Source organism: Pygocentrus nattereri, chromosome 16 (genome assembly GCF_015220715.1).
Source record: "Pygocentrus nattereri isolate fPygNat1 chromosome 16, fPygNat1.pri, whole genome shotgun sequence".
Classification (NCBI taxonomy): domain Eukaryota; kingdom Metazoa; phylum Chordata; class Actinopteri; order Characiformes; family Serrasalmidae; genus Pygocentrus; species Pygocentrus nattereri.
This window is the reverse complement of record NC_051226.1, coordinates 22998983-23018198: the sequence shown is the minus strand read 5'-3', so window position 1 is coordinate 23018198 and position 19216 is coordinate 22998983. Positions and strand designations below refer to the sequence as shown.

General features: G+C 37.8%; 1 protein-coding gene across 1 annotated transcript; it reads right to left on the bottom strand.

The window, feature by feature from the left end:
* Positions 1-467: 467 nt before the first annotated feature.
* Positions 468-18960, bottom strand: slc13a5a (solute carrier family 13 member 5a). The gene is made up of 12 exons (XM_017704404.2): positions 18732-18960; positions 15877-16005; positions 15560-15696; positions 14467-14663; positions 12473-12656; positions 7804-7926; positions 7439-7651; positions 6464-6570; positions 5807-5928; positions 5125-5286; positions 2482-2619; positions 468-1337 (listed from the first exon to the last, which is right to left on the bottom strand). The coding sequence occupies exons 1-12, from the start codon at positions 18834-18836 to the stop codon at positions 1212-1214; spliced, it is 1743 nt and encodes a 580-aa protein (XP_017559893.1). The 5' UTR covers positions 18837-18960; the 3' UTR covers positions 468-1211.
* Positions 18961-19216: the final 256 nt, after the last annotated feature.

Below are 19216 nucleotides of genomic sequence, written 5' to 3'. Positions count from 1 at the left end.
ATTTTTTATTTTATTTTATGTTGTACTTTATAACAACAGAGAATATTAAAAATCACTTACTGTGGTGTATAAAACGTACAAGACAAAAGAGGCTAAAAAAGCAGAACTCTCATGTATCAGTCATTGCATATGTGAAACATATTTTCGCTGATCTTAGTGCGCCTTTGGGATTAGCGGAAAATGTACATTCAGATTTTTCTCCATAAAGCAAATGAAGTAATTTATAGGCACATTCTGACCAGAGGAATCAGGTAAATATTATGTTGTGTAAATATTATATTTTACTGCGAATTAATAAAACCGATATGCTTAATAAAACTGAATAAAACCGATGTTCCCCAACGACGCCCTTTCTCTTGAACAATGGTAACCCTAACCCTAACTCTTACTCATCTTGACCAGCAGAGGGCAGCACGTCTACTATCTTTTTGCACAACAGGCCTCATTTACAGCCACCACAACATAAGTACTTTAGATTATCTTTATTTAAAATATACATTCAGCGGAGACATTCCGTTAAAAAATGTTATGGGATCTTTTTGAATCCCTGCAATATACAGTTTATGACCATGTTGGTTTTCTTGAGCACTTAAAGTGCCTGCATTAATGTTAACAAGAGAACACACAGACATTATATAAAAGTTTTAAATATGACCAAAATTATATCAGGTTTTATCACATTTGATTATAGTATAGGTCTAAACAATGATGGAAATTACATTTTATTTTACATTTTATTTTACATGATCAAAAACTATATTAGTATGAGTTGTCCTGAGTATGCAATTGCAATAAGCAGTAATATATATACACACCTATTTAAAGAAAAAAATGGGATTCTTTACATGTATACTGATAAATAGAAGCACATAGAAATCTCATACAGACATGATTCCAGCTCTCACAGGCTTCCATGAGTATTCTTCTTAAGTTTTATGTGATAAATGATATGTAATTTCATTGCTGTCACTGCCATATCATTGTAGTAGTGGCTGTACTCTGGTTTGTGTATTGCAGTGATAATGATAAACTGCATGTATATCACACTGTCACAGCGTACAAGTGCAGGTGAGGACTTGCTGGTTTCTCCGGTGAAACCCGGCAGTGTTGCGATAAAGCCGGCACCCTCATCTTCTGAGCTTTAAGCACTGTAGAGGAGGCATCTGTTGCTGTGCGTGGTCTGATTAGTTGATTGTGTGTTGTCCATTCTCTCATACCACTGTGGTGTTTGCCCAACTTGGAAAGGTGTCTAGGCTAAATAAAACTTTGCCCCAACTGTTTACCGCCACGGTGATGCACAGGATACCAATGATATTCATCACAATACCTGTCTTGGCCTGAGGATAGAAAAAAATCTTTAAAATTCTAAAATGTTTATGTTTGTTTATGGTTATATTTGTATGAGGATATTATTCTTCAATTAGAATGCTGCCATCCTGCCTTCCTCCCAATGACTGCTGGGACCCTGAGGGAGAAGCAGCTTATAAAATATATGTATGTATGTAGAATGCTGTGCAAAGGTCACCTTCATTTCCAGTACTTAGTAGACCCATGTTTTGATTTTTCATATGAATCTACAGGTGTTTTCTTCCACACTAACAAAGTTTAGTCTTCAATGTTGGTTGTATATTCTGATTCTTATAATTCAATAATCTCAAACATTTTCAGTGATGATGAGCTCTGTGAAAAGCAGCTCAGAATTCCGAGATGTTCTGAGAAAACCAGCAACCTTGTTGGTAGATTGTCCTTGTTGCACAATATCTCCCTTTTTGTTGTTTTCCTTTTCTCAGTAACGGCTTCTTGCCAGCTACACATTCTCTCAGACCTACAGTGTTGAGTTGTCTTCTCACAGTGGAAGGATGGACAGAAACACCTGTAGATTTTTTCTAGATCTAAAGCAAGAATTTTAACTATACATTTAGAAGACTGACTAGTGGATTATTTTATGGTTAATCTTCTCAGAAAAGGAAGCCGTCATGTATCTGCTACCTACTGGCTCTCCTTTTTTTTCATTATACTGCAATATATAGGACTTTCATAATCACTGCTGGTACTTTATTAACACTATATATTGTACCAGTCACGCCAAACAAAACTAACTGTCTAATATTTCTTTGCTGAGCTGAACTCTGATACTCTGATTAACAGCAGTCAGTGGCAGAAACAGTTATCATTGGTTAATCTAAACACTTCTGCCCAGAAACAAGCTTATTTTTTTCTTTATTAAATATTGCATATTAGTAAAATCGTATTACATTATTGTTTTCCTATCTGGTGTCGAAGAATTTAGAGTAAATGTGTATATACAGAAAACAATAAAGTTAACTAGATGAAACATCTTGTTCTTGTTCGGTTTTCAATTAAATACCGGTCAAAAACGATTTGGAAATCATTGTTATTTACATTTTTCCTACAGTCCTACCTTTTTCAGACGTGTGTATGTATTTACTTACAGTCACTTTATGTTTTGCTTGCACTCACCATGTCAGACACTTTCAGATAGCCATATGAGAAGACGATAGCATTTGGAGGGGTTGCCACTGGAAGCATGAAGGCGAAAGATGCGCTGAGGGTGCAAGGAATCATGACGTACAGTGGGTTCACACGTATTGACTGGGCCTGACAAAGAATGATAATCAGTTAGCTCAAGCTTCTATTTCTAAAACAAATCATTTGGCTTTTAAAATGTTAGAATTAGTAAGTTGGAACGAAAAAAATATTCAAAATGTTATTTTTTTCATTCACAGAATATCTGACCAAATATCTAACGTCATTACAGCTTTATTATTGGAAACAGTCCTGTTTCAGTGTTGCAGTTTGGCTGGTATTTTGCCACTGACAACAATTTGCAAAATCAATCTTACTTGTGGAAATCAACTTGCAATACTATTAAACAGTGGAAAGTGGATAGATTTCTGCAACAGCAATTAAACATCATACTCGTTTTCAAATTATTTCAACAGATTATTGGCATTAGTTATAGAGTATTAGTTCAACTCCTTACATTGAAAGTTTATATAACTTTTATTAATCTTAATCTCACTAACTGATACTATTTTAGTGGTTAAAAAGAAATTTGAAAATTCTGCATAATTAAATCATTCAAATTCACAGTGGTTTTGCTGAGTGAACCAAAGCATGTCTTTATATATTTAATCTATAAGTATATTTGTTTTTATATGTAATACTGATAATGATAAAATAGTGGTAAATCTGAAAGCTGGGATTTTTTTTGCCTCACGACACCATGCATGTACCTAACCACCATGAGTGTATTTTAAAAATACAATTTAGGCCAAAATTGTATCACAAATTTGTAAACCACTGGCTCAGACATCAGGCAGGGTATTCAAAAATACAATTAAAAAAAAAATAAAACAATGAAATATCACATGGTTGATTACACGGTATTTATGCTTTGAAAAATCTAAATGTACCAAGCACACAAATTCCTGACTTAATGTCTGGTCACTGAAATCCAGTAAAGCTAAGGCTAATGGTGGACATCCAAAACAGGCTGGCAGTATGAAATAAACCCACTCAGGTAGAAATGGATAGGGTCAGAAGGGGAAGATGTACAAAAAAACAAGAGCTTGCTCTGTAGCCTGCATCTCATTGTTACACAGACTGAGGAACAAGTGCAGCACACACTCTCGTGCCAGATTTGAGACTGCTGCTGGCGTTGGGGCTAAATCCTCCATTAGCCTCAATGAACCTTCTCTCTTTCTCACTCTTCCTGATATTAAGATCTTCATACGCTTTGCTGTCTGAGTCACTTCAGCTCAGGCTCTGCACAAATCTCCCTATTCATGGGCTCTCTTCAGCTCATTAAGAAATGGTGCTGTGTGCCAGAAGCTTCACAACAGCAAAAAAGAAAGGTGAAAGGTGAGCAGAGGGAGGGGAATGGGCCCAAAGAGACAAGCCTGTGTGTTACAGCATGGAGGAGTGAGTGGGGTCTTTTGGAGTCACCAGTGTAGCTCTAAAACCCTCTGTGAAGTATGTGTGCATAAATGTCTGTCTCAACCTGATGAGTCAAACTGATACTTCTTTCAGTCTGTTTTCAGTTCTGGACAGAAAAAGGCCACAAATGCATAAACTGAAAAAGTAGGACACACTGATATTACATTTCCCCTTCTGATACAGATAGCTGATCTTTAAATATCTGCCAATACAACATACTGATACTCGATAAGTGCCTGTAAATCCTGATATTTATACCATTTCACATTTTATATATTTTTGTTTATGTTTAGTAACAGCAGTGTTCTGGGTCACAAATACATTTAATAAACTAATATTAACCATACATTAATGTAATTTACTGACTGGTTAACTTCAGATTTGAATGGTCTCAGAACTATCAACAAAAATAATGTGATCAGATAAAATCAACTGTTATTTACTTAAAAACAAACCATGTTGTGTCATTCATGATTAAGGTGGGTTTTGTATGAGGGTGGAAATAAATATTCTTTAATAAAAATAATAAACTGAAACCTAAAATGCTGGTCAAATGATTTTATAAAAATAATCAATAATTAAATATATTTTTGGAATCTTTGGATTTTTGAATTTTTTGGAATCCATTTATAATTTACCTAAGTTAAAATTTTGCTACTTCCCTCATTTATCATTTAACTTTGGTCAGTTTGATTGCACAGGGTCAGAGGGTCAGACACCCCTCCCAGAGCAATTTTATTGAACATAATTATATGTTTTCCTCAATTTAACATAACAAACATACATTGTTAGGGTTATTTTACTTTACCTGTGTGATGAAATACCGGAAGATAGTGAAATACTACTCAAGTTAAATGATAAACGAGCCAAGTACCAAAAATGATCAACGTTCAACTATGAATTAACCCAGCAATACAAAATGACTAAAGTTAAACCCAAGTGCAGAAATGAGAAAGAGGCAGCAGGCGGTGCAGGCTGGGCCCTTAAATAAACAGTATTAAGGAAGTAACAAAAGGGACTGGAATGGTCTGAGAGGCCAAACATGACTCCAACTATAAATGATGACACATGTTTTATTACATGTGTTTTTATCAACCCCTTTTTCGTTCATTCCAGCCCTCATACAGTGCGGGTACATTTAAGACAAAGGAATGGATTCTGTACCATAGAGGCGAGTATAGGCAGAAAGAGGGTTGCAGTGGCCACGTTGCTGGTGCACTCTGTGAAAGTGGCTATCATTAGACACACAATAATGGCAATGGCCCATGGAGGAATGCTCTGCAGGGGAGACATCTGCTCTCCAAGCCATGAAGATAAGCCTGAGTCCTTGAGGTAAGGAAACATATGAAGATAAAAAAAGTGAGAATATTAGGTACAATACTGCTCAAAAATCTGCAATTACTTGTCATAATAATAGTTGTTGTTATTCTATATTTATTATTATATATGTTTTTATTCTACAATAACTTCAACAGTGTATGTTGTATTAGTTTAAATATAAAGACACCACAGGAAATTTTAGATGGTTAATTCAAGAATTTATTAACTGATAAATTACATACTGAAATGATCTAATTATAGAATGTTTGATCATCTTTGACATATCAGGATGTTAATTTTATTTTAAACTCCATTCTTAAATCTATAGAGCTGTCCAAGTGATTTTAGAATCATCTACAAGTCTTTTCATGTTCTAGACACACACTTTTAACAGCTTCCTGCTAATTATTAAAAACTTATTAAGTTGCAGCACACTAGCATCTAATTAGAAGTATTTTACATGTCTTTGCCATAAAATAGGTTTATACTACTGAAAATAGTGATCCGAAACTTTTCGACATTTTACCTCACTGCCCTTAGCCAGAGCAAAGCCTCCTCCAAGGAGCAGCACAATGCTCCATGGCATCTTCTTCTGTGCCACCTTCCAGGTCAGCAATGCTGATCTGGGCTCACTGTCAGACTGGGGTACTGGAACAGAAACCGTATGATTGACACACATCTTTTTTTTTCTGACTGTTCATAATACAACTCAGAGCTTCCCAATCCAGTCATCAAGGATCTCCAATTAGGTTCTCTGATATGAAGAAAATATCATAATGCAATTACTCTGCTATGCTGTGATATGCCTTGCAAATTATTCAAAACACACCAATGAACCCTTAGTGTGACATGGTTTATATTTGCCATTGTTATTTTTGACCAAAATGATTTGTTTGTTTGTCACACCCAAGATTGCTGACAGTTCACAATAAAATATACAGTGAATAGTCAGAGACTTATTTGCATATTGCAGAATTGTCTGATTTCAGGATTGTGAAGGCCACTTTTGTGGTAATAATGAGCAAACAATACACTATGCAGCCCTAGTTCCAGCCAATCTGTGTTCTATCTGTGAAACCACCTGATCCAGGTTGACTCTTACTTAACTGAACTCACAGCTTTGCAAACAGTGGATTTCAACTATATGGGTCCACAGAGATGTATAGTTGATATTTGACCTCACCTGTGTCAAAGCTCTGTGACCTCCATGAGCAGAGGCAGGGGGGCTTAGAGGGCAGTACAAAGAGCAGAGCAGCTATAAACACTGCCACAGTAGCATCGGTTACGTACCTGTCCAAAGGAGGGTCAATGATTAGAGGCTTCCAGAAAATTCTGTCACAATGAAAACAACTATTTAGTAAATGTACTATAGACTGCTGTGTTCTAATTTCCCTATTTCAGCAAGTGTCAATGGTATATGTTTACAAATGCTGAGGAAAAACATTGGTGAAATACTCAGAAAAGTTTTTAACCAGATGCAGAAAAATATTCTGAATTTAGAGTTTATAATGAAGAGTTTAAAATGAAGAGTTTAAAAATGCACGTGAGAACATGTGAGCTGAATTATTGACAACTGCACCGCTATGTACACAGCCACTGTTTACTTATAGTTTCCTCTTGGAAACTCCATTCACAAACCATCGGACATTTGACCCAGATAAGAGTATATACGTCACATCATCTGATACAAGAGGGGACGCGTTAGGAGTACCAGGCTAAAGATCAACCTGTTTGTAAATCCTGTCATTTACTTCACCACACTGAGGGGCATGTTTTCCTGAAAGACACATGCTGTATTGTTTTCTAATTTTTATTATTTGTTCATATTTTTTTTTAGATAACATTTTCTTATGTTGGGATGTTTTTCAGTTTTTGCTCAGATCTCAATTTACCACAATGATCTGGACACCTAGTGCATTAGAGGACACCTGATATTTCAGTTTACTTTGCTTCACTCTTGGCTCAAACCTATCGGTGCAAACATCCTATAAAACACTTACCTACACAATACACATGATGATGGTTATTTTCCGGTTAGTGACAGATAAGATAATAAGGTTAGGGTACAAGTTTATTATATTAAGGAACAAACTGCAGAATGAGGCCTGTACAAAAGCTGAATTTGGTCGTTTGTGGATTGTGAAACACAAATTCATACTCTTTTTCTGCATTAAAGAGATGCGTTGCCCAACCATCCACGAAGCCTGGGTCACGCGTGAACCACAGCACCACCAGGAGAATAAACAGCACTAAAATGTTTATCTCGCCGAAGGACATGGGCCCCAATAGCTGATGCTCCTCACGTATCACATTATATGCAGCAATCTCTTTCTCTGTCTTCACAGTGCCACAGCCAAATGTTTTTCTGAAGCTAAAGAGAGAAAAATCAGAAAGAGGAAACAAGTTTATGTCAAGTCAGCGTAAAGATTATTTTTATAGTTAACTGGAATGAAATTTTAGGGCAGTGAGTAGCTAAAGGCCTGATAATTAAAACTGATAATTAACTCAATTGATAACGCTTACTTGAAGCCCAGGAAAACAAACTGCAACCAAACCCAGGCTGCCAGGAGCATTATGATCATGTTCGGGAAGGCAAAGCCAAACCAGGAGGCAAAGTTAATGACATCTGGGTTGTCTTGGAAGAGCCTGAGGACAGAGTCCAAGACTTCAGACAAATAAAGATTGAGAAAGATTTAGAATGTCCACATAAAGCCCTGTTACAAATAAATATTTAGTCTTCAATAATCTGGCCACCAGTAGTGTCGACATACACTTCTATTAGGGAGATTTCACTGGCTTTTGCAAAACAAACATTGCAAAAGGCTGAAATATGCAAATGAGATCCTCTAACCATTCACACTGTGTGCTGTTAGCACCTAATAAACCACAGCTCCAGATGAATATTTTGCAGATTTTTGATGAATCAAGGTATTTATGAAATTTAAAAAGTAGATTATTCTTAAACCATTTTCAACAATCATTATTATTGATTCAGCATTGTGTTATAATATCAAGGCATATAAAAATTGCAATGTTTAGTAATAAAAATATATTAGTATTAATTAGGGCTGAATGATTAATCTTTTTTATAATGAATCTGAAGGAGTGCAATTTTTAAATCACTAGAGCTACAATTTTCATATAGCCCACATTATCAACAGTCTTAATTAAAGGTAGAAACTTTGACCTAATAAGACAGAGACTGTGAACTGCAAGGAGATGGGTTAGACCAAACATCTATGTGGTGTATCAATGACAACACAACCAGCTGACAGCTCAACACACTATGTTCAGCTTTCAAGTCAGTAAAAATGCATGTGTTGGTCTTCTTGGCCTAAAAACAGGAAGAAATACAGAAAATACAGAAAAAACAGCAATTTACACCACAGTTACAATATTGTTAAAAATCGTATTTAGACATACTTTATGTCCAAAAGTATCCAGACACCCACCATTTCTAATGAGTGAATTCAGCTACTAAGATGTAATAATTGCTGACGCAACTGCAAATTCAACTTGTGTGATCTCTATAGAAAACTCTGGAACAAGTGCACATGAGCTTAAGCTCATTATGCCCAAATGCTAAGACAGAGGTATAAAGTCCCAAAGCACTGGGCTGTGGAGTAATGGCACTATGTTCTATGGAGTGATGAATACCATCCAGTTCCTTTGGGATGAGTTGGAGTCACTCAACATCATGGCTGGACCTCAATAATGATCTTGTAGCTAAATGCAATCAAATCCTCAAAGCAATGTTCCAACATCTAGTGCAAAGTCTGCCAAGAAGAGTAGAGACTGCTACTACAGCAAAGGGGGACAAACTCCCTTTTAATAACCTTGATTTCAGAAATGGAGTTTTGGAATGACTGAAATTTGGGGAAGGACCAAATTTGTCATTTCAGTCTAATGCCCTATAAATTCCCATCTGTACCTTCCATTTCCTGTGACAAACTTTTAACTTTTTATTTATGATGCTTTATATTAGAGCTCATATTGTGTTGTTATCTGGTTCAATGCATGAGATTAATTCCCAAAAAGCCTTGTCCTCACTGTTACTAAAGATGATGGCCTCCTGGATGATGGCCTCTGATCTATCTCCCTATATTTCTCCAGTGAAACCCTTTTTCAGATCTGTGGTATTGACTGGAATAATTTCCAAAAGATCTCTTGTATATCTCTGTTGGAGCTGGAGCATTGCTCAGCTGTGAAACTAGCACTAATTAATGCTCGATGGCTTTCGAAAAAGAAATGTATGACTTTATTTCCTCAAATTTTACACTTATAGTCGAAACCTGGCTTAAGCCTAAAGAGATGTCAACTCTTTGAATTTTGCCCATTGGACATTTAAACTGTCCAAGACTGAATGGATGGGGATGTGGCCTTGCTGCTGTTTTTTTAAAAAACACTTTCATTGTTCATCTGTGTCTCTGGGTGCATTCGCAAGTTTTGAGCTGCTGGCCTTAAAAGTTCAAAATGAAAACTGGTGCTTTGTTCTGTAATCTACTGTCCTAAATCACACGTTGTTTATGTCTAATAAGGGATTTTAATAGCCATGTAGATGATGCTACTAATAGATTTACTTCAGAATTTTTAAATATTGTTGGATCTTTCAATTTTGTGCAACATGTTTCTGGCCATAATCCTTGGCATACTTTGGATTTGGTCTTTACTCTGGGGCTTACCCTTAATTCTCTTCATTCACCCTTAATTACTATTATTAGAGCTAATATTCCATTTCCATCTACATGCATGGAGATCTTTCCTGTTAGCTCTAATACCAATGTTTTGAAGTAGTTTCCTCACTTTGAATGAGTTAATTGAGACTGTGCAGCATTTGCCAGCCTCCTCTAGTCCTTATGATGTTCCTCATCCCAGGTTTCTTAAAGACGTTTTAGAATCTGTTGGTACTCATATGCCAGCAATAGTGAATCTTCATAAAGTGGCCAGTGTGCAGACTCTTCTTAAGAAACCGGGCCTTGACCCTCATGATTGTTTAAGCTTTCAACCCATATCCATGCACTGGAGGCTAACAGCATTTTTGACAATCTTCAATATGGATCTCACCCAAAGTATAGTGCAGAAATAGCTCTGGTGAGAATTTTAAATGATATTTTAATGCATTCTGACTCCAGGGAGGTATGTGTTTTGGTGCTGCTTGATCTTGGCTCAGCCTTTGATAAAGTGGATCTTGAAAAACAGGCTTAGTAAATTAGTTGGCATATCAGTGACTGGTTTTGTTCTTATTTGTCTAATAGAAAATTTTATAATGTCTTCTGTGGCTGATCTTACATGTGGGGTATCCCAGGGTCCCATTCTTGGCCCTATTTTATTTTCACTTTGTATGCTTCCTCTTGGAGTGTTAATCAGTTGTCTCTCTCCATTTTTATGCAGACGATATGCAGTTGTCCACATGCAGTGACTCTATTAAGGACTGGATGAACTTTCTTAAGTTAAATGAGGATAAAACAGGTTTATTAACCTCTTTGGGTATTATAAACAAAATAACAAAAAAAAAGGAAAAAAAAGGGGCGAAAACACTGTTTGTACCAGAATGAAAAATGACAACAGTGGTCAGACTCTGATGTTGAATGAGAAGGCCTGGCTCGCAGTCTTCGCTCTAATTCATCCCAAACATGTTCTGCTGCGTTGAGGTCAGGGCTCTGTGCAGCCCAGTCAAGTTCTTCCACACCAAACTCGCTCATCCAAGTCTTTATTTATGGACCTTGCTTTGTGCATTGGTGCACGGTCACGCTGGAACAGGAAGTGGCCATCCTCAAACTGTTCCCACAAAGTTGGGAGTGTGAAATTATCCAAAATATCTTGATCTGCTGAAGCTTTAAGAGTTCCTTAAACTAAGAGGATGAGCCCAACTCCTGAAAAACAACCCTACACCATAATCCCCCCTCCACCAAACATTGCACTTGGCAGAATGGAGTCAGACAAGTACCGTTCTCCTGGCAACTGCCAAACTTAGACTCTTCCACCAGACTACGAGATGGATTGCCAGACACTACATTTAACACTTTGCATTGAGCTTGGTGATGTAAGGTTTGGATGCGTCTGCTTGGCCAGGGAAACCCATTCCATGAAGCTCTCTACGCTGTTTTTGAGCTAATCTGAAGGCCACATGAAATTTGGAGGTCTGTAGCAGAAAGTTGGTGAACTCTGTTCACTATGAACCTCAGCATCTGCTGACCCTGCTCTGTCATTTTACGTCTGCCACTTCGTGGCTGAGTTGCTGTTGCTACCACTTTGTTATAATACCACTGACAGTTGACTGTGGAATATTTAGTAGCAAGAAAATTCCACGACTGGTGGCATCCTATCACAGTACCATGCTGGAATTCACTGAGCTCCTGAGCGCAACCCATTCTTTCACAAATGTTTGTAGAAGCAGTCTGCATGCCTAGGTGCTTGGTTTTATACACCTGCGGCCATGGAAGTGATAGGAATACCTGAATTAAATTATTTGGATAGGTGAGTGAATACCTTTGGCAATATAGTGTATATGTACAGTGTAAAAATAATTTGGATACTAAAAAAGTAAGTAACCTGGCTGCCTTAAATTTTGTTCTCTTAACTGACTGTTTGATGCAGACATTTATTCCCTCATGTGCTCTATGTGTTTCTTAATCTTTTCAATTCTCTCTGTCTCTCTCTTTTGAGGAACGGGTGAAAATTTGGGGCTGGTTAAAATATTTGGGGCTATAGCCACGGAAGACCAGGCCAGGTGATGCCCTACCAAAAACATACCCTAGCAAGCTGTAGGCTACAATTCAGACAGATGATGGCTGTGGAGAATATCGTGACCCATTTCAGAAAAACAAGTGGTCTGGTAATTGAATCCAAGTCCAAACACAATTTTGAAAGCCATAAAGAATATCTAATATATCAATAATTCAAACTTGTCATCAGTTGTTCCTGTGTTGGTCTCTAAACGGTGTGTGCGGTATGCTGTTGCCATATGACTACTAAATTAGTCCAAAATATTGAAATGATGACATGAAAACAAAACAAATAGCCTATTAATTTCTGTGCTTTTTCAAGGCAGCACAGTGGCATGCATTATACAACCCTGGCCCCATGCTGGAATTCATGCACAGTGCTGGAACACATTAAGCCATGTGTACTTTCCCTTAATCATTCAGCCCTAGTACTAATAGTAGAGGAAAGAGAGAGGCAGGGGACCTACTGGCTCATCTGTCCTGTGAGGACCAGGTTGGGTCCAGTGCCCGTGAGAGTAGCAGTACCACCGATGCTGGCAGCGTAACATACACACAGAGTCATGCCCTTTGACATCTTCAGCCTCTCCTCAGCGTCCCTGCACCGTTCCACTGTTTCAGCATCCAGGGAAAAGCTGAGGCCATTAAGAACAACTGCAAAAGACAAGAGTGACATGTTACCAAAAGCTCACATACAATGAACAGCGTAAATGGGCATTGAACCAATTCAGGGGTTCTCAAGCTGCTTTGTCATGTGCACATAAAATTGGTAAATAATAAAAACTGAAAAGTAATACTGATGTAAATTGTTCATCTGCACGCTTAAGAAAAGCTATCAGATCTTTTCTAATAACATACTTAACTATGTCAATACTGCATACACTTGTACTCAAGAATTTCATTGCCAAGGATGTCACAGCTTTACAGATTAACCCCGTAAGTTTTATTACACACTTCTATAATTTAAAAATAGCTGAGTCAGTTTGCATTGAAGTCCCTGAAATTACTGAATAATAAGCCTTAGTATGTAATAAGCCTGGGATTTTAAGAGGTTAAACAGGTGTCCAGCGCAATTTTTACTGCGCATGTACATCACTGTGCAAAAGTCAGAGACTACCCTCCATTTATTAATTTCCAGTCATGTGTAAAGCACATTCATATTTGTAAAGATTGCACTGGTGCACAAACTTGCTATTTTGATCCTTAGTGCATCAATTATTTCATTGTGATTTTTATGGCTTAATCATAGTTAATAATAGTAATCATAATTCATCAAAAAAACAGTTAATCACTAATCAAGAAAACCATAAAGGTTTTCTTTACTATGTACAGCACTATGCAAAGTCAGTAGGCAGTTGCTTAATGTGCAGTCAAAACAGTCATTGGTACAAATGATGAATTTTTCAGGAGACATTTATGAGATAATTAGATTTAAAATAGCCTACTTGTATATAAAGGGGGAAATCAAAGGACAATAAGCAAAAAAAGAAAAACAGAAGATAAAAGACAGAGATAGTGGGACTCCTAACAACTGTGCAAGACCTGATTAATTACCAATATTATCACCATCAGATAAACAGTACATAATACTTTCTTCTTTGAGAGACATGATAAAATTAAGCTTTACGTTTTGTCAGGGCAGTCATGGGCTGGAGGTTAGGGAACCAGCCTCGTGACTAGAAGATCACCGGTTCTATCCCCAGAGCCGACAGCACATGACTGAGGTGCCCTTGAGCAAGACACCTAACCCCCAACTGCTCCCCAGGCGCTGTGGATTGGGCTGCCCACCGCTCCGGGCAAGTGTGCTCACTGCCCCCTAGTGTGTGTGTGCTCACTAGAGTGTATGTGGTGTTTCACTTCATGGATGGGTTAAATGCAGAGGTGAAATTTCCCCGTTGTGGGACTAATAAGGGTCTAATAATTAATTAATAATAATACTCTTGCTTCAGATCTCAAAAAAGTTCACAAGTGTCTATGTCTATCTTTCTACTGCGGGAATACAACTCAATGCTATGGGTCAATGTTATGGGTCTATGTGCTGCTGTCATGATGTTGCTGAGAAACGTAGATACACAAAAAGGAAGAACACTTGCAAAACAATCAAAGAAACAGCTGGTGTTGGGATTACTTGGATCACGAGAAGCAGAAAATGCAATCAACTTCTAAGATTGAACTTTAAATACTGCATAATTATTTTAAAAGCTGAAAACGGGTGAACACATTAAATACTCATATAACTTATATATAACATAACATATAACATAATATTGTATTTATGGATTGAGGCTTCTTTGTAATGTTTGTTAAATATGTTTTCTACTTTTTCCTCACACTGAAAAATGAATAATGTGTACTCTATAGCAGTACAAGGATAGTTAACATAACCACATAAAAGAGATGATGCTTCTAAGCTCATAACTGTATTACATGTGTTTTAAAGCCCAGGCCGGGCTGCTCGACTTACCCTGCCCATCAGCCTGTTTCTCTGACTGCTTTTCATCATTCTCCGAAGAGGGAACAGGCCGAGGTTCCTCTTCTCTTGCTGTGTTGTTCAGCTGGACCAGTACAGCCTGAACTATGGGCACCATCATGGCTGTGGTGGCGGTGTTACTGATCCACATGGACAGGAAGGCCGTCACACCCATAAAACCTAACATCAGTCTGTGCAGAATTGCATTACAAAATACGTTACACATCCACACTTGCTTGTATGGTGAATTTATTGCTTATCTATGAGCAAATGTATATAGTGACAACACTGACAATTACAATCCCACATATGACTAAAGATATCAAGATATAAAGATATCAGTATGAAAGAACACTACTGAACTGAGTGTGGTTTCAACATGCTGCATATCACCACATATCCTGGGTTATTTTTCAGATGAGTTATCATCATGCTGCCAATCAAATTTAGTATAAATATTTGAGCTGTGAGCCGTACACATATAGATGTCCTTGTCTGGCTCAAATCCCCAGACACAGAATATTATATGATTGACTAAGGGGTGTAAATCTCCAACCTCGCAATGAATAGATATAAAATTTTGTGCACTGTCAACACTGACATTACACAACCATTTATATATTTGCGCAATAAAGACAATGAAACATTACATTAAGCGTAGGGATGTAATGATTCACAGAATTCAGGATTCGATTCAATACAACGAGGTGGTGATGTATTTTCCGACACAGCAAAAATAAACACTGGCTAGTTAGTGTTTCCGTTATCAGTTTATTAGAGTAAAAGTACAATATTTGAAACTAAGTTGTGCTGTATGGTGTCCCGATCTAACACTCTAGCCACACACTAGTCATGATACAATGATAATTACACTTTATTGAATATTCTTATAGTCAATTATAGTTCTAACCTTTCAAAATCAACACAGTAGAATCAACACCTTCATTATGCATCAGTGCATTTTACACCCCACTTTTATTTAGATTTAATCATTAAACAGGTCCTCTTATCCAGAGCGATGTAGAAACAGAGCCAAAATGTGTCAGCGGTTACTGTGCCAGACATGCTGTAGAAGTCAGTCACTCACAGAGCAGGCCGCACTCCCACAATGAGCAGGACTCGCAGAGCAATGCGTTTGTGCAGGTTCCAATGCTCTACAGCCACGGCCACCATTAGTCCACCCAAAAACAGCATGTTTGTGTCCTTCAGGTACTGCACGCACACCTACATACACATACACATGCACAAGCACCTGAAATTACAACCTCATTAATGGGCACAATCAACTTTTTACTGTACAAAGGTTTTGTTAGGGCTTTTATAGCATTTATATTTGTTATGTAGCCCCTTGTATAGGAGCTAAACTGCATAGCATTGATGTGTGTATCAGGGGCCAGAACTTACGTCTTTGGACTCCATGATACTTAATAAAGGGAAGAGCACAACAGGTAAGAGAGCAGTGATGGCCAACGGCAGCACCTCCGTACACCAATACACCGCCATCAGCCCAATAACGTATGCACAGCTAGCCTCCTAGAAAGAACCAGAACATTACAAAGATAAGTAGACAGACACAGTCCACCAAAACTCTTCTTGTTCATCATAAGCCTTCAAAGTTCTGAGAATTTAAGCTAAATAACTCAAATCATTTGAGCATTAATAATTCCCTGAACTGAATATGAACAAAACATGTGTTTATTGTTGTATTCACTTAAGTAAACTGAGTAAACTGAACCAACTTCATGCATTTTGTTCATCTTATAATGAGTATTTTGGATGTATGTGTTATAGTTACACTAACTCAATACAGCTAAGTAATTGTAAATTTAAATTCCCTGCTAGGCTTAACTAGGCCATCGTTGTAACAACTTCAAATTATACAGCAAACATGCAATAATAATAGACATTGATAACAATGTCTTTTTCAACTTAATTTTACTTTGGACCATCTTGCCAAAACCTGAGAGATTAGCCCAAGGTGCAAAAATAGTCTCTGTGGTATTTCACTACCACAAAACTACACCCAGCAAGCGGAACCCTGGTTTCTCAATGCTGATTTGCATTCAGTGCTGAGCAAGAAGTTCAGAAAATAAGTATACACCCAAGGGAACACAGGGTAAACAAGGTGGAAAGACAAATGTATAGCCAAATATATGGCACCAAGAGCCAATAGGAATGAAGTGGGTTTCACTCCAGAAGGATTGCATTGACCAAATATTTATTAAGTGAAGATGAAAAGTCTAAACTACATTGTAATAAGCTGTCTCAACTCAAAGATCCTGTTTGACTGTTTGAAATCATCCACATAAAGTTATGGCAAGTCCAAAGTGCAAGTCAAAATAATTTAAATGCAAACATTTCACTTTTATAAGCTAATTTTACAACATATTCCACTTGCGCTGAGGCGACCAGCTACCCCTGACAGACATCAAGACTATTTCATGTGCTTGGTATCCATCACTTTTAACATAGCTAATTCTGAATTGGCTAAAACTAGGACTAGCACATGGAGTAAACAGACATTCATTATAAGTGTGCATATATAGGTAGAAACGGCAAAACAACACAGGCACAGTAAATTTTCACCAGTCTTTAAAAAAAATCTCTTTTTGGCCTGCCTGCATTTGCATGTAATATAACACATTTTTAAAAAGTCACCTTAACTTTAAATATGCTACAAAATGATCTTAAAATGACTTAATTACTATCTCAAAAGTTAATTTCTGAGTATGTTTGAATTTACTCCAAATTTCTGTAGCATTTAAGTACTAACTTAAATATTTGTTTACAATGTGCAGTTTGGTTTTACATTGTAGTGCAAAAAAAGTGAACAGCCTGAATTATTAATGAACTATTCATTAATTATTAATTACAAATTAATGTGCTTGTAAAAAAAAGGGTTGAGGTGGGGCCAAGCAAAGTCACAGGGATTTAAAAAAACCTGATTGAAAATCACTGCCCTAAAGAACCTTTTAAAGGGCTGTGAAAGTTTCATTTCTCTAGATGAGTGTGACAAAAACTTTTTTGAACTTAAAGGGCCTCCACATACGTAAAGCTTCTATCCCACACCCAATTGAAGGTTTTCCATTGAACATTAAGAGCGCAATTTATTTATTGTTGAATCATTTGGTGGCCAGATTTTCGGTAAAGGTTCTGGTCGAGTTTATGAATCACACGTCACGTCCCAAAATTTCCTGAGACAGGAACATCCAGCAGTGAACATGCTGTTAACACAGGTACTAACAATAAGCACATTTCAGTCGTGGTTGTTTAAAATGTGCCCTAAAATATTGGATAACATTCAGACCAAAATCCCCATTTAATTTTTTCCCACTCTGTCCACGTCATGTCAGTGTCACCTGTCAGTCAGTGCAGCCTTTAGGTTAATACCAAAACAAGTGTTCTTCATCCTCATATCTTACTTCTGATAATGAATCAATAAAGCAAAACAATGATTTATCCTACAAGCACATAAATAAATAATGTGAAGTGTTTTGTTTGGGATTCTGTAGCTCACTTTGAAAAAAAAAATAATTATTTTTATGTTCACTATTTGACCTAAACAGCTGATGCATAAGAAGGTGCAAAGTTCCCCCAGTTATTCAGTCACTTAGAGTCAAAGCTGAAAGAAACTAACTGAGCAGTTGTTCATTTGCAAAACTCATCCTGGTGCCTAATGCAGAGCTGGACATTCCATAGAGCTCCAGAGATGGAGGCCCACTTTTCAGAGGCAGAATACAGTGGCTCAACCAGTGAATCCCAGCAAAGACGGGCTGGTTAGGGAGTTCCCACGGTCTGCCGGAGAAGAGTGTTTCATGAGGCCAACAAAGAGTAAAGCCAACACGGGGGGCTACGGGGAACTGAGGGTGGTCACTGCTTAGACAAACACTGCCTTGTTGGGGGGCAGGCTCCATACACTTCTCCCTTTTAACCGCTGCTTTAATCCGGCATCAGCACTCAGCTCTCGTTGTCGGAGCAACTCTCTCCAACCACGTGTGCCGAGTCAAACCACACTTTCAGCGTTCACACACTCAAATTAGACAAAAGAAATACTATAGAAGTAAAAGTTCACCACAGTTATCGTTCTTTTCCCTGCCTTGCTCGCCTCGAAGGCTGTCCGGTGTTAGTCGCCGTTTATCTGGTTAAGGATCAACGGTCGCGGTGCCGTTACAAAATCTGAGCCCAGTTACCGAGACGAGGTGTCGTCTCTGACTTCACGACTCTGAGGTAAAAGCTGAGTGTAAGTCCGTGTTTCATACCTTCGTTCCGATAACCAGCGGCAGCGGCAGGAGAAGAAACGGAGTGCATATGAGAATGAGTCCATTTTTCGCTCCCCAAATGGACTTAAACACATGTACCACCATGATGTGATGTTCTGGATATCTCTGACAGAGAACAGTGCGGAGCGCGCGCTGCACCAGCTGAAGAGGTGCGCGAGCGTGGAACGTCACTCACACACACACACACGCACACACACACACACACACTCTCTCTCTATTACTCAGTTTCTTTGTCCGGGTCTCTCTATCATTCTCTCTCTCTCTCTCTCTCTCTCTCTCTCATTCACATTCAACAAAAGCACGCGCCTATGCGGCGTGATCGGTCAGAAAATATTAACCTGCGCTCTGTTACATGATATTTATTACATCGATAAAGGCCAGTTTTACAGGACCTGCAAACAGCAAGATAACAGAACAGGAAAGTGGCCGTGCTCGAGTTCAAAATCGATATTTTTACTGTCCAC